The sequence below is a fragment of the Lactuca serriola genome, chromosome 8 (assembly GCF_051521515.1).
Source record: "Lactuca serriola cultivar US96UC23 chromosome 8, Lser_US96UC23_V15, whole genome shotgun sequence".
Lineage (NCBI taxonomy): Eukaryota > Viridiplantae > Streptophyta > Magnoliopsida > Asterales > Asteraceae > Lactuca > Lactuca serriola.
In genome coordinates, this window is record NC_136415.1 from 240,102,317 (window position 1) to 240,117,596 (window position 15,280).

The 15,280-nt window shown below is 37.1% G+C and overlaps 1 protein-coding gene across 2 annotated transcripts; it reads left to right on the plus strand.

Moving 5' to 3' along the window:
• Positions 1-13,318: 13,318 nt before the first annotated feature.
• Positions 13,319-14,744, plus strand: LOC145071157 (myosin-G heavy chain-like protein). Of its 2 annotated transcripts, none has more exons than XM_079018073.1 (3): positions 13,319-13,596; positions 14,026-14,091; positions 14,347-14,744. In XM_079018073.1, exons 1-3 carry the CDS (start codon positions 13,419-13,421, stop codon positions 14,634-14,636), a joined length of 534 nt encoding a protein of 177 aa, XP_078874199.1. In that variant the 5' UTR covers positions 13,319-13,418; the 3' UTR covers positions 14,637-14,744. The 2 variants fall into 2 exon arrangements, with proteins under 2 accessions (XP_078874199.1, XP_078874198.1); XM_079018072.1 differs by having other exon boundaries at positions 13,325-13,596; positions 14,023-14,091.
• Positions 14,745-15,280: the final 536 nt, after the last annotated feature.

Consider the following 15,280-nt stretch of genomic DNA (forward strand, 5'->3'; position numbering starts at 1 on the left):
GCATTACGACAAATTCATAATGTCCGTAACGAGTTCGGAAAGCGGTTTTAGGAATATCCTCTTCCCGGACTTTGAGTTGATGGTATCCGGACCGTAGATCTATCTTAGAGAAGTAACTGGCTCCTTGGAGCTGGTCAAATAGATTGTCGATTCGTGGGAGTGGATAGCGATTTTTGACAGTGAGGTTATTTAACTCCCTGTAATCGATGCACATTCTGAAAGATCCGTCCTTCTTTTTGACAAAGAGGACTGGAGCTCCCCATGGCGAGTAACTAGGTCGGATGAATCCCTTGCCCAGGAGTTCGCTGAGTTGGCTGCACAATTCCTGCATTTCATCAGGAGCTAGCCGGTAGAGCGATTTAGCGAGAGGAGTTGCTCCTGGAACGAGGTCAATTTGGAACTCAACTTGTCTCTCTGGGGGTACTCCAGGAAGATCTTCAAGAAATACGTCTGGGAATTCACGTGCTACGGGAATGTCTTGAATGTTAACCTCTTCCTTGGTTTTATCCACTATGTGAGCCAGAAACGTCAAATCGTTCTTTCGTAGATGCTTCTGTGCCTGGATGCACGAGATGAGGCGAAGGTTCGTGCCAGGTTTGTCTCCGTAAATAACTAGGGTTTCGTGATTGGGAAGGTGAAGGCGAACGGCCTTCTCGTGACACATAATTTCAACATGGTGGGGGCTTAACCAGTCCATGCCAATAATCACATCAAAACTCCTAATGGAAACAGGCATTAAGTCTAGTCGAAAGACGTGTTGATTTAAGGTTAGGGTACATCCGGTGTAGATTTCCCCAGTGGATTCGGTTTTTCCATTGGCCATTTCCACCATAAAGGTTTCATTGAGCTTCTGGGGTTGTTGTTTTAAAAAATGTTTAAACTTATTGTTCACAAAACTTCGCTCAGCTCCGATGTCAACTAGGATGCATGCATAAGTGTGGTTTAGGGGAAACATATCGGTAACAACGGTGGGATCCTGAATCGCCTCCCCCTGACCCATGGTCAGCACTCTTCCTGTTCCTCCATTGCCGGGATTGTTGTTGTTAGGGCAATCTCGTCGGAAATGCCCAGTCCTCCCACACCCATAGCAGGTGTGGCTAGGCCCTGCATTGTTGCCACCGGTGTTGATGTTATTGTTGTTGCGGTTGTTGTTGTCGTTGTTGTTTCCCTGTTGTTGATTCTGAGGAGGGTAAGTCCTGCAATACCTTGCCGTGTGTCCCTTCCGATTGCAACTGGTGCACTGCAGCTCCTTACACTCTCCATTGTGATGGAAACCTCACTTGTTGCACTTGGGAAGATTACCAGAATAAGGTCTAGGAGCATTCGAAGCAGCTGAGGCTGGAGCATGTGGTGTGGCCGAAACTTGTGCGGTGGCAGCATTAACTGCCACTGTCTGCTGCTTCTTAGAAGTCTCGGGGCCTTGACGCCCCTTCCTCTTGTTGTTCTTCCCCTTCTTTCCATCACCTTCCTTCTTGCCGTCAGCCTCCGCTGGCTTCTCACCCTTCTTGTTGTTGTGGTCATACATCTTCTTCGCCAATCTCTTAGCACTGTCGAAAGTTTCAGGATTTGCAGCTATCATGTTTCCTTGGATCGGAGAGGTTAGTCCCCAGATGAATTGCTCGATCTTCTTTCCTTACGAGGTGATCATACCCGGACATAACAAAGATAGTTCACTAAATCTTGATATGTAGGCATCGATATCAGCATTCCGTACAGTGAGGTTCCACAGCTCTTGCTCCATTTTCTGAATCTCACCACGAGGGCAGTATTCGGCCATCAACAATTCCTTCATTTCTGCCCATGGCATGGAATTGGCTACGGGGAGTGTCATGGCTTCCACGTGCCCGTTCCACCAAGTGAGCGCTTGGTCGACAAAAGTGCATGCAACAAACTTTACTTTCATCTCTTCAGGGCAATCGCATATCTCAAACACCGATTCCACCTTCTCGATCCATCGTTTCAGGGTGATCACTCCTCCGGTGCCGTTAAAGGTTCGTGGTTTGGCGTTTGTGAAGTCCTTGTAGGTACATGTTTTGGTGGGTCCTTGATTCATTCCATTTCGAACTCCCGGCCCCTTTCCCGTTGCCTCCTCCATTGTTCCCTTGGTGAATTTGTGCCATAGATGCGGTGACCGCAGCAGATACGGCTGCCTGGAATGCAGTGGAGTCAACTTCGGGTGGGGTTGGTCCAGGGTTTCCGCGAGTAGGTCGGCGAGGCATCTTTCTGTCATGAAACGGAAAGATGTTGAGTGCATGTGGTTTCTGTGAGGTTCTGATCCTACTGACTAGGTGCATGGTACGAACTTAAGTACTTCTACAAATTAGCATACAATCATGGATTCGCAACACATAGCAATTTGTAATGTCATAATAAAACACGTAAAAGTTTACTAATATTATCCGCGTTTGATACATGAAAATTTTGCTCGAAAGAGCATACATAAGTGATATTAGTTCGACAGCATAACAGCTTTATGAGTAATGTAGTCACTTAAACATAGAGTCGGGGTACATAACATAGATCCTAATGGTCTAGTCAGATAAGCCTATCCCTAATCGCGATGAGCTGTGCACGGGGGTGGTGCTGAGGAAGTGGATGCTCCCTGAAGACGAGCCACCTGTCGTGCTGCGTCCTGGAGTCGAGACTCCCACCTCACCTGCCTCATATGGAACTCTCGAAGGACGTCTCGTGTCTCCTGCTCTGCACGCTCGACCCTAGTCCACAGTTGGCGTACTTGGTCGGCGGTGCTCTGAGCAAGGTCGCCAGTGTTCCGTAACCGTCTCACCATGACCGGAAGGGCTCGATCGGCCGGTCCCCCGTCCCTTAGGTCAAAGAACTCGCGTGACATGCCGAACGGGGGTCGCTGTCCCTGCTGTCTGCTCCATCTCCAAAGATCAATACCCCAGGGGGTGTAGGACCAGTAGGGCCCACCCTGTAAACAGGCACCCTAATCGGGTAAGGGGGGTTGATGACTTCGGACTCCGTGTCCGAATCACCCCCTTCACTGTCGTCAGGTTCCTCCTCTAAGTTTCCTTCATCTTCTTCCTCCTCCTGTTCTTATTTTGGTTCAGCAGGCTCGCTCTCGGCTCCTACCTCCGGTTCCCCGTCAGACTCCTCCTCGGGGTCTTCCTCAAGCTCTTCTTCAGGCTCTTCGTCGATCCATCCGTTATTTCCCTGGTTGGAAACCAGCCATGCTGTCTGCGAGAGGGTGTAAATATGCTAACATTATTCCTAGGATGCTACAACTATTGTACAGACTAAACAGACGTTCTCTCTTTGGTGATAAAGGGGTATGTTTTTAGGTTCCCTAGCTATCACGATCTCCTCAGGACGTGTGGTAGTGATACCTTGGTAGGAATGTAGTTGATCAGGCTACATCCGTTCCTTGATACAACTAAGAACAGTCCTGGATTAACCGAGATACTAGCATTATCTTGTTTGATTCGGTGTTAGGTTCTCGTTCCTAATACAAGCAAGGGTGTTTTATTGTTATGTTTTACTTGTTTTATTCAGAGTTGTGTTAGTCCCTCTTTTGATTTATAGTTGCATATCAATGTGTGGCTAGATATGCTAGTTCACTATAAACAGAGCTCTGATACCAACCTGTCACACCCCCGAACCAGACGGTGGAAACGTCCGAGGGCTATTGTGACTCAATTGAATACCATCACAATGAATATACATGAATCATAACATCATTCATCACCATGCATTGAAATATTACAACCGGTATTGTTTACATTGTTTCAAAACATTACATTTCCAAAACGTAAGCCATTCGATATTAATTAAACAAACATCGTGACATCACTGGATACATTTTTCTTCAATTTACCTGTTACCTGAGAATACAAGTATTTTGGGAAAACGTCAACATATGAAATGTTGGTGAGTTCATAAGTAAGGTTTGAAAAAAAAATGATTTGTATAATTTTGAAAACCACAGAAAATCCGATATTTTCTAAAAAAAAGTTGTATATGAGAAAAAGTGTGAAGATCCGTAAGTATGCTTGTTGATCATTATGAACGTGAATAATTTTTAGACTTTGTATATATATCACATAATTAAGGGTGTTGAATTTCCCAGGGAAAACCCGATGTTTTCCCAATACGTCAAATTACGTGGCTTAGTTAGTATTATTCTGATACGACGTTGTTTTCTATAATTCCAGGTGACATTGGATTAATTATGGGTTGTGAGTCGTTATAATCACGCATTAATGTAAATGACTAGTTTACAACTATACAAACGATCCCTTAGGCGTCGTCCGTACTACTCACTTAATCCAACCACCCTGACTTCTCATGAGAAAAGAGGGTGCGAAGCCCCTGTTATTTCCATAAGTTGTTCAAGGCTATCGTGAATGCGAAAGGCACTTGGCCCGACTCGCATTTGACTTCTCGACTTTGCTAGCAGTACCAAAGGACCCTTGGGGCCCAACAGCACAATAAAGCTATTGAAAGTCCTTTTACACGGAATTAGGTCATATAAGGCCTAATAACATTATGCGCGTTCCCTTCGGGCCTAAAGATCATGTCATTGGCCTAGGTAGGCCCAACAAGCACGATTTGAAACTTTCGAGCCCAAAGATGGTGTATTGACTTCTCGTAAATTTCCGCGTGTGTATTGAAGTATCATTGTTTATTGATTTTTGATTCGTTATTGATTCGAGACCGAATCAATTCGTTTGGTAACGATTTTTGGTGTTGAAGTTGTATTTATTATTACGTTTCGCTGGTAGACGTAGTACTCGTATTTTTATTTTAAGGGACCTATTGTTTTAAGAATGTGAGTTTATCTTCTTAAGCCCTTTCTCGGATAAAATTTACACTTTTAACCCCTTGAGTATAAAAAAAATTTCCGGTTTAGTCCTTAAACTATTTTTCTTGACACTTTAGTATCAAAACTTATTGGAAAGACATTTTTAGCACAAATTTACTTGATAAATAGCTTAAGTCCTTCAAAAATGAAATTTTCTCTGTTGAAACCTCCATTTTCACAACTTTTACAATTTTGACCCAAAATGGAAAATTTTTGCATCTTTGGTCCCTTTTTAATTGGAAAAGCATTTTTGACCCTTGAAATAGATTTGGTACACTAGTAATCCCCTGTTTTACAAAAATGTGCAGTTTCAGCCCCTCCAACTCAAAAATTTCGCAATTTGGGGCTTTATTGGGCCGAAAAGTCCATTTTGGCCCATTATGTTTAAATTTCACATTTTTAACCCTTAAAAAGTGTTAATATTCAGAAAATACATATTAGAAACTGTTTAGACTCATCTCAACCTGCATAATCTATATTTTGTCGTTTTGGACCCCTTAGTTTTGTATTTTTAGCATTTTGAGCCCAAAAATGGGTTTTAAGTCCAAAAATGTTCATATTAACCAACTTGGTTATTTTTCTAGACTTGATTAGTGTGAAATGGTATAAGTTATACTTATTTCATTCATCATATTGTAGATCTCGGTTTTTAGGTTCTTTTGGCTAGTATAAACATCACAATCACATAAGACCATACATATAAGCATAAAAATCACACAAGGCATACATATACTCATAGATCTACACATTTGCTTGTATTCTCCCCCACAAAACTTATAAAAACCGAAAAAGAGAGGGTATGAAGCTCACCTTTGGGTGTGATTTCGGGTTTTGGAAGAAAATGAGAAGAATTTCGGCCTTAGCAACCTTCCTTGGAAGATTTCGAACTTGGATGTTTCTTAGGTGCTAGATCATGAGTTTGAATGAATTAAGAGGTGATTTTTGGATGAAATGAAGTAGCTAGCTTAAGGATCTAAGAGATTTCTTACCTTAGATGATGATTTTTGTGTAAAAATCCCCTTGATTCCTTCTTAGATCTCGAAGTATGGATGAGTTATGAGAGTGTTTCCTTGAGAGAAAAGTGAGTGAAATGTGTGTGTGTGTTCTTGAACTCGGCCGAGAGCAAGAGAGAGAGGGAGAAAAAGAGTATCTAGACTTGGAAATATGTGAGTGCATGGATGTTTGAGTCTTCATGCATGGATTTCCCTTGAACAATTGTGAGGTGTCACTCACAAAGTCAACTCTCCTCTTCTTTTGGGCTTGGGCCGAGAATGGGGAGGGTGAGAGGAGGTTTTTGGGCTTTTTACCCTTAAGCCCATATTATAGCTAGGTTGGATGATTTTTGGACCTAAAAAATATAAATATGATTTTTATGACCCATTAGGTTAGATTAGGTTAATTATGGTCCAAAATGGTTCATATAATTAATCTACCAATGGTTTTTCAAGGAGGAATTCAAGATTGGTTACTACTACAATATTAAAGGTTAGTTTTTCTTGTTCTTATAAGTTAATTAGATCATAGAAAAGCTTTATAACATAGGGTTCATAGTATGTTTCTATACTTGAAAGGCATAGATCAAATTAGGTTGCATGTGCCCTAAGTATTTGAATTGTTTAAATAAATTTTCGCTTAGTGCATTGAACTTGTAACCTCTAAAACCAATTACCCTCAAAATCAGACATCCACCTCATAGCTATAATTGGGTCCTGAACTCCATCAAAAGTGGGGGGCTTCGTATTTTCGAAATCTTGATACTAAAAGACCCGACCCGTATCAACCTCTGCAGCTGCAACGCCTGTGACGGCTGCAACAACAGTCTCAACAATGGCTACGTATCTGTCATCAAAGAACTCCATCAACGCGGTCTTGCGAGACCCAAAAGCTTCGGTATTTGCCCCCAGACAATAGACACAACCTCCTCATGGATAATCTCTCTAATGCAGTCCTCTATCACCGCTGGCCCACCCTAACTTCCAGCTCCTAATCTCGATCCGGATCCAAGCTCAAATCTTCTCATCGCCACTATACTGAAAATATACCAGTAAGATATTAGATAACACACATATCATCAGGGGAACCAACTCCCAACAAAGCCCTAGGGGTTGTGACTTCCTTGTTACGTATACAGGTCCTGTGCTTTTAGTAGTACGTGCCCATACTACCTTCCACACCTACCCGTATTTGTCTCAAGGATCATCACAACAACCCTAACAATACATACTAGCATGCAAACACACGAAATCCTCACACCCTAGAGGAAGGATACACATCTCAAGGCTGGTTGGTTGACCCCACACAACTCATCCTACCAATAACTGCCATACAACCCTCCATTGGTGCTTGATAACTATCGCATGAATACAATCACATGTTGAACAGTTTAAACAATCTTAGACTAAAAGATTCAATCCTACAACAGTTGGACTCATAAAAGAGTTGCGTAGCAGGACCAAATCCCTTATCCGAAGATCATTGAAACCATGTAGCATGTGACTTAGCGTATTCACTCAATAACTAGTTCACATGCGAAAGAGTCATACAACAATCAATCAAGTACTCTACAAGAGATAAGGCATCATATATCAGGAAAATCTATCATGCAGTTCCTGAAGATCCATATCCTATTACTAGCATTCCGTTCTAACATATCATAGCATAACCTCAATTAACTGTGTGGTAATTTAGGGTCTAGTTACTGGCTCTGGCTGATCGTACACATCACATCCTCCTTGATTATTTTAAAAACCATTTCAAAATTGTGTTGAAAATCTTTTTCCTTAGTTTGAGACTGGATTCACACGAGTGTTCCTCTAATTCACTTAAACCAAGGCTCTGATACCAACTTAAAACATCCATAAAATTCATGAAAATTTAAACTTTTAAAACCAATCAACAAATCATCACTCTTTACAATATAGTTTTCAAAACATGTTTAATATCAGAGTTTCCCAAAATCTTAAATCAAAACATAAGGAGGTGCCTGTTGGATTAATGTCTAAGTCCATAACTATAATTGGTAAGACTTGACCCGACCCGGCATGGTCCATTTGGGTTGCATGACATCATGCATTTGGATAGACTATAATGAGAGAAATAACACTTAAGGTTTGTTAATATATTATAAGTTCTAATATATATTATTAAGGTTATTTAATTAGTATTGATCAAGAATTAACCTAGGATTAATTAAGTGATCAAAAGAAGACTAATTAAATATATGGGTTGATTGTGTAAATCATACATACTTATATAGTGGGCTAATGCTCCATGGATTGTCAAGTTGGGCTAAAACCCATAAGATGCTTCATGGATGCTCCATGGTGTATTTATACCCATGGATCATGGAAATGAAAGGTCGTGACAATTAGGGTTTACATGGTGTAACCTTAACTATATAATGATCTTATTCTTGGAGAAAATTGGCCACTATGGATAATAGAAAGGGCTAGCTAATTTCATGAAGCGTGAATTTCTCTCAAGTCATTCCATGTGCATTTGGTGTTGTGTGAACCATTTGAGGTGTCACACTTGGGGCACTAGGAACTTAAGCTTCATGAAGACAATCTACATCAAAGAGGTATGTAATTCTAGCTTGATATATTTATTTGAATCAATGTTATTATGCTAGTTAGGATGAATACTTTGGAAAGTTCATATTTGCATGTATAATAGAGAAAACATAGATCCAAGGTATTTAGGGTTGCATGTACACTTAGGAGTGTTAGAATGCTCAAAACCCAGCACTACCAACCAAACATGTGAACATATAACAGATAATCATACAACAATCTATAACCAGTAAAACAGAACTATAGATCACTAAGCATAGCATCATCCTATGTACCAGGATACCGATCGAATAGATCACTACAGTACAACAACATACATAACAGGATATCAATCTCATGGTCCAGCATTGGTGTCTTCGACCCACAAGTACAGTGAGGAAAACTCGCCTCGAAAACTGAACAGAACTAATGAGGCCCGACTCCGAATCTCAGCTCTCTAAACGGTACCTAGTTTAAGGAAAATCACAAATTCCATTAAAATCCCAAAATACCCTCAAGGTCAAACTTGGTCAAAGTCCAAGTCAATTGGTCAACCCCACTAACTCAACCGAGTCAACTCAACAAGGCTGGCCCATGCGAGTACGCGGGGCACACTCCGGAGGTATGCTTAGCGTACTCCAATCCTCGCATTGACCACCATCGGGGTGGTTGACCGAGTACTTGGTGCATACTTCCATGTACGCGTGTCTTACCCTCGCAACCCCCAAACTCCATTAAATGCTTAATGGCTTAAGCACTCAAGCCCAAACTTCAGATATACGGTCCAAATGCACCCTTGAGTCATAAAGTTTCCAACTTTATGACTTAAAAACTCCACAAAGTGTTTAACACAAAGTCTTAATCCATTAAGACCTTCTACAAGATGCATAATACAATTCTAGTAATCACGACCTCATTTTTATGGCTTAGGACCCTTCCTAAGGTCTAGAAGGACAACTCAAAACAACAATAACAATCCATGCACAATATGGGGCCTTTGGGACAAGAAAAGCGACATAAAACACCCAAAAATGGGATCTAACAACCAAGACATCAAGGTATAGACTTTATACCTTCTGGAGCTTCTCAAGAAGGCAAAGATTGCAGATCCACAAGCTTGCCTCAACTTCAAGGCTCCTTAATGCAACTTCTTTCTCCTTCAATACACCAAGAACATACTCTTGAGCTCAAAACACACATTAAGAGGGCTAGGGTTTGCAAAAACGACTCAAAGGATGTGGAGGCTGAAAACATAAGGAGAGATGAGACATAATGTTGCTTAAATATCACCTAAACCTTAAAAATTAGGGTTTCCTCTTGAAGCTAGTACACCCTGTGTACAAACATGTACGTATGGCGTACTCCTCCTACCATATTTCCGAAATTTCCACTAGGGATTCAAAGCATAACTTCTTGGACTTAGGGACCAAAATGACATGAAATATAATTACATGGATGAATTTAAAAGTACCTCAACATCGGAATGTTACATTCAAATAGAAGGTTTTTTATTTGAAATTTTTTATACAAGAAAACATATTTCACATAAAAAAAACATATTTTATTTATAAAAAAAACATATTTTCACATAAAAAACATATTTTTGTTTGTGCACTTATATAATTCGAAAACGAATAACAAGTCATTTTTTTTAAATATATTAGTTTTTTTATGTGAAAACATGTTTTTATTTTGGTGAATATCTTGGTTTTTAATTCGAAAATATGTTTTTTTAGTTTTTAAACAAAATCTAGTAAACATAACCAGCTTCAACGTTTTTTTATTGTTCAAACAAGGATGAAAAAATTATTTTCACATAGGATGAAAAAAAAACTTATTTCATATATTTTCACATAGATATGAAAAAGTTATTTTTGTTCATGCAGCTCTATAATTCGAAAACGAATAATATGTCAAAAATTATTTTTATAAATATCTTGGGTTTTTATGGTAAAATATGTTTTTTTTATTTTAGTAAACATCTTAGTTTTTTATTCGAAAATATGTTTTAATTAGTTTTTAAGCAAAATTTAGCAAACTTAATCACTTCAACATTTTTATTTTAATATGAACCAATAAATTGTAACACTCATTTTCACTTTTAAAAGTTAATTAATATAAGCCTTTGTTTATAAAAATGAAAGTGAAAATATATATTTTTTGGCTAAAATGATCAACATGAAAGTTGTAGTAATGGTCAAGACGAACACGTGGATATAAAAAAACGTTGAAAATTGAGTTTGTATGAAGAGGTTATGATTTTTATAAGTTTTGGAAAAAATAATAACAAATATAATTATGTTAATAAAAAAGTATGTGGCCCTGTTTCTTTCTTATGTTTTTTTTAACATTTTAACATAGTTTTCACATAAAAAACCTTTTTTTAATAGAAATATTTTTATAAAAAAAATATATTATATAGAAAAAAGAAGGTTTTTATGTGAAAATATTTTTTTGTATAAATATGGTTTTATAAAGCAAAAAAAACATATTCGAAACTAAGTTTTGAAATAACAATTATATAAAAATACTAAATTTATAATGAATTTGTAAGAAAATTTTGAAATCTTGGCAAAAAGTGTAGATTTTTTTACAAAATTTGTAATAAAATTTTAAATATGGGCTAAAAGTGTAAATTTTGAAAGGGATGACTTGTTGACCGGGTAAAAAGGATCAAAATGAATACAATTCTGGGTATTCGGGACTTAATTTAATACAATTCTCGGTAATCGAGACTTAATAGTATATTTCCCTGAAGTATAATGCCTTAGTTTGCTTCAAGTATAAGAGATACGATACAATTATAACCAAGGGTAGAACCATTATTTTGGCCTTGCAGATTATCCAATTGTAACCTGAAACTTTAATTAAGTATTTAGTGATGGAGGTGTATTTTGTCAAACCAATGACCATCCACCTGTACCCAAGGGTAGAACCGTCAGAGGGTATTATTTTCTATATGCCAAAACGAATAGAAGGCTATTAATTGTAAGATGAAGCTCTAGTTAAGTATTTAGTGATGGAGGGGTATTTTTCCATCCAATATCCATAAGATACACTAATACATGCATAACAGCAGAAGCATGCCCAAATACTAATAGATGCGATGACGTGGTATTTTTGTCACAGATGCATTAAAATGTTTGGTGTTGTAATACAATTGTCTTGAAACTATCAACAAGGGCAAGCAAACCTTTTGTCTTAAACATTTTGTCTTTATCACAAGGAATTTGCATAGCTGTCAACATCAGTAAGCAAACCATTACCTTGAAACTGTCACAACTAGGTTTTAATGTAGCGAAAAACATAGGCCTCAAAGGGTTAGCAAGGTAACTACCAACATGGGTATTTAATCTAGTGCAAAACACAACTGGGTTTTGATTCATAGAAATTGTGATTATTGTAGTTGCAAGCCTTGAAAATTATAAAGACTACATATATAGCCTTTAAACTGTCAACATGTGTATTTTTTGTCAGTTTTTGTTACAAGTGCATCAAAATACAAAACAAAACAAAGGTCAAGAAATTTCCAAAGTTGTATGATAAACTCCTTGAACCCCATGCTTCTGAAATCTATTCTCATAACAGGTATCTTCACTGGGTTGAAGTACACTAGCATCTTAGGAACACAAATCCATTTGTTGTAAACATCGATGGTAAACAAACCTTTTGTCTTAAGCATGGTTTGTATTGTAAAGATCGAGCTTCCTAGAAAACCCATAGCAAACAAGAAAACCCTCCTATGTTTTGTGTTAGTGACTTTAGCTTCCCAGAAAACCCAAAGCAAACATGAAAACTCTTCTATGTTTTGTGTTAGTGATTTTGTATCATCAATATGTATTTAAGTATAATGGATTGACTTGTTGACCAAAATCAATCTTGATGAATATTAAACAAGTAAGGAAGGTGTAGAGTGTACACTTGTTTAAGTTCATTCAAGATTCAAAGTAGATTGTCATTTAGGGGCGAAGTCCCTAAACGAATGGGGATCAGGGGCAGCGTCCTTAGGAGCGGGGTCCAAGGGGCAGAGCCCCTGGCAGGGGTCGAGCTGCCAAGTCACTATGTAATTTTTATTATATGAGTTATGTTGCTATATAAAAAATACATTAGAAATCTGAATTCTTGTAAATGAACCCGATTTTTGACTTCATTTTGACCCTTATTAATAATCCGATTTTAGTGACAATTTATGACTATTATAAAGTGTCTTTTGACAGTTTGAGTAGTTTTGGACAAAGAAAACTTCTTTGACAATTTTCAGACAAAGGAAATATGTAAGCATTTTTGTCAGAATTTTCTTAATACAACTATAATCACGAAAATCATAACTTCATATTCTCTGTTCTTGAAAACTCTTCTGAGTCTTATCCGATTAAAAGTTGGAAGTACCATTCAAATACTTTAATCTGAAAGTGAACACACGATTCTTAGAATTTTCAAACATTTTATTACTCCGAATATCTAACATTTTGTGTATTATTTAGGTTAGGGTTTTTTAATGACAATTGGATTAGGGGTAACTCCACCTAATATAGCTTTTACAAGCCATATGATTCATATTTTATATTATTTTATTTTAACCGGTCATTTTTCCATATTTACTTAGAAAAACCGGTGACCTCATGGTTAGATTAGAACAAAACATATAATTGCATGGTATTATTTGCACATAAGCTTTAATTTACTGCCAAAATTTGAATGATAATTTTAAATAATTTGTAAACTCGGTTACCCTAATATATATATATATATATATATATATATATATATATATATATATATATATATATATATATATATATATATATATATATATATATATATATTGCCGAAAGAGAAGGATGTTTTGAGTATTTTACTCTAAAATATGAGAAAAATAATAATTATTCAAAATCATAATATTTGTGGCCCTTTTAAATTCTCTTGCCAAACAACACCCACACAATATCCAAGGAAAAAGACAATACAGAAAAAAAAGGTAAACATACAAGAATTCATAAGCACCGGAACGCAAAGGCAGGGTGGACTGGTTGTTATCGTTTACAATGGCATTAATGAACTACACTACTTCCAGGGTCTGTATTCATCCCAAGTATTCATTTGTCATCCCTCACAAAACTAAACAAATCTTCCCCTTGACTTTCTCATCTGTAACGGTGGCTGCTCTGTCGGAAAAGGGTACAGACGGAAGCATCGGGGAGGACGATCGTCGTAACAGTTCAGGTATGTTTGATTATACATCGAATTTACTCCATTTCTAATCATGGAAATTCGAACACAATCGTTCGTCGGTAATCAGAGCTAGGGTTCGTGCTTGATTCTAAAGTTCAAAAATCGATGTTAATTACTGTAATTGCTAAGAAAGGATCGATAACTATAGTATACCATTAACAATAGTAGAGTACAAAATTGATGTATAGACGTATAAAATCGGTTGTCTATAACTTATTGATTATACCCCTGTTTGTAGAATTGGAGATTTCATTAGACAAATACATAATTCTTGTACATAATCACAGGGTCATGTGAAATATCTACAAATGTTAACAGAAATATAATTTTTCATTAGACATGTTTCAAAGATCTGTTTTTTATTCAATTTTTGTATGAATGTGGTTCTGACTTGGTTTCCTATCCTTTATCAAGCAGCAGCTTCACCTTCTGCTCGAACACAGATCGATCTCTTGGATCAACTCAGCGCAAGTACATCTTCTAGTGGTAGGTCAACAATTTATATTCTTTTGGTCTATAGAAGGGCATTCATGTCTTTTCACAGGCTTCCTATTGACATTCCTATTTTGTCCCAAAAAGGTTACTCCTTTGTGAGCTAAACAAGCTTTTTTGTGCAAATTATGATTTTGGGTTGTTTGAGTTTAGGTTATTCCAAAATCAACCTATTTACACTTATAATATTCTTTTTTTAATCATCATATGTTTGTAAAGAGTGATGATATAGGTTAATGTGGTGACCAGGTTACACAAGTGATGGAAACTATGTAGAACTTACACTCCGTGAAAAGCTCATTGAGTTGGTAGGTGATCGGGATGACGATTTTACCCTCCGATTGGGGAAAAAGTTAAAAGTGCCAAAGCTTTTAACCGTGTCACAAAAGAGAAATATAAAAAGGCAAGCTTATTTAAATGAAGTGTCACGAAGAAACGATACAAATTTCTTTGCGATCATTGGAGCATTTGTGCTTTTGCCTCCTTTAATCATATTAGGTGTTGCGATTGCAACGGGTTATGTACAACTTTTTCCTTGATACGTATTTGAAACTGTGTATAGAATTTGAAGCAATGATGCTTTATAAATTGTGTGGTATACAGTTAAAAGTTGTTGAAGTTATATGGAAATATGTTTGTTTCTTGCATGAGTTTATTTCTTGGGTTAAACCTAAGAAATATCTATGTACTTTAATTGATTTGTTTGTTGTAGTATATCTTAATGCTTAGTTTTGTTGGTCCTAACATAAACATTCCAATATTCCATCATCAAACATCATGTCTTTTTATGGGTTTCTTTGTGTAGTTCCCAATCTTTCTAGAACGATGGGGACTACACAAAATAGATCCTTAATAAGTAGTTTCATAATATTTATTTTAGTATAATCACAATGTGTTTATAAATATACATAATCATAATCATTCACGTATTTACATTATTTATAAACATATAATCGTACATGTGCTCTACGTTTGTAACCAATGTTTATGCAATAAGCATGTTTAACCTCCTTCTCCTGGAAAGCATGATAACCATTCATTGCAAACTTTTAGTATTAATCCGGTTTGATAATCTTTCATGTGGACTAGCTAGATTACGCGTATGATTTATACCGTAAGGCACCATCAATATCATTCAACATACTTTCTTATACTAAGAGAAGATGTGGCTAAGTACCTAAGT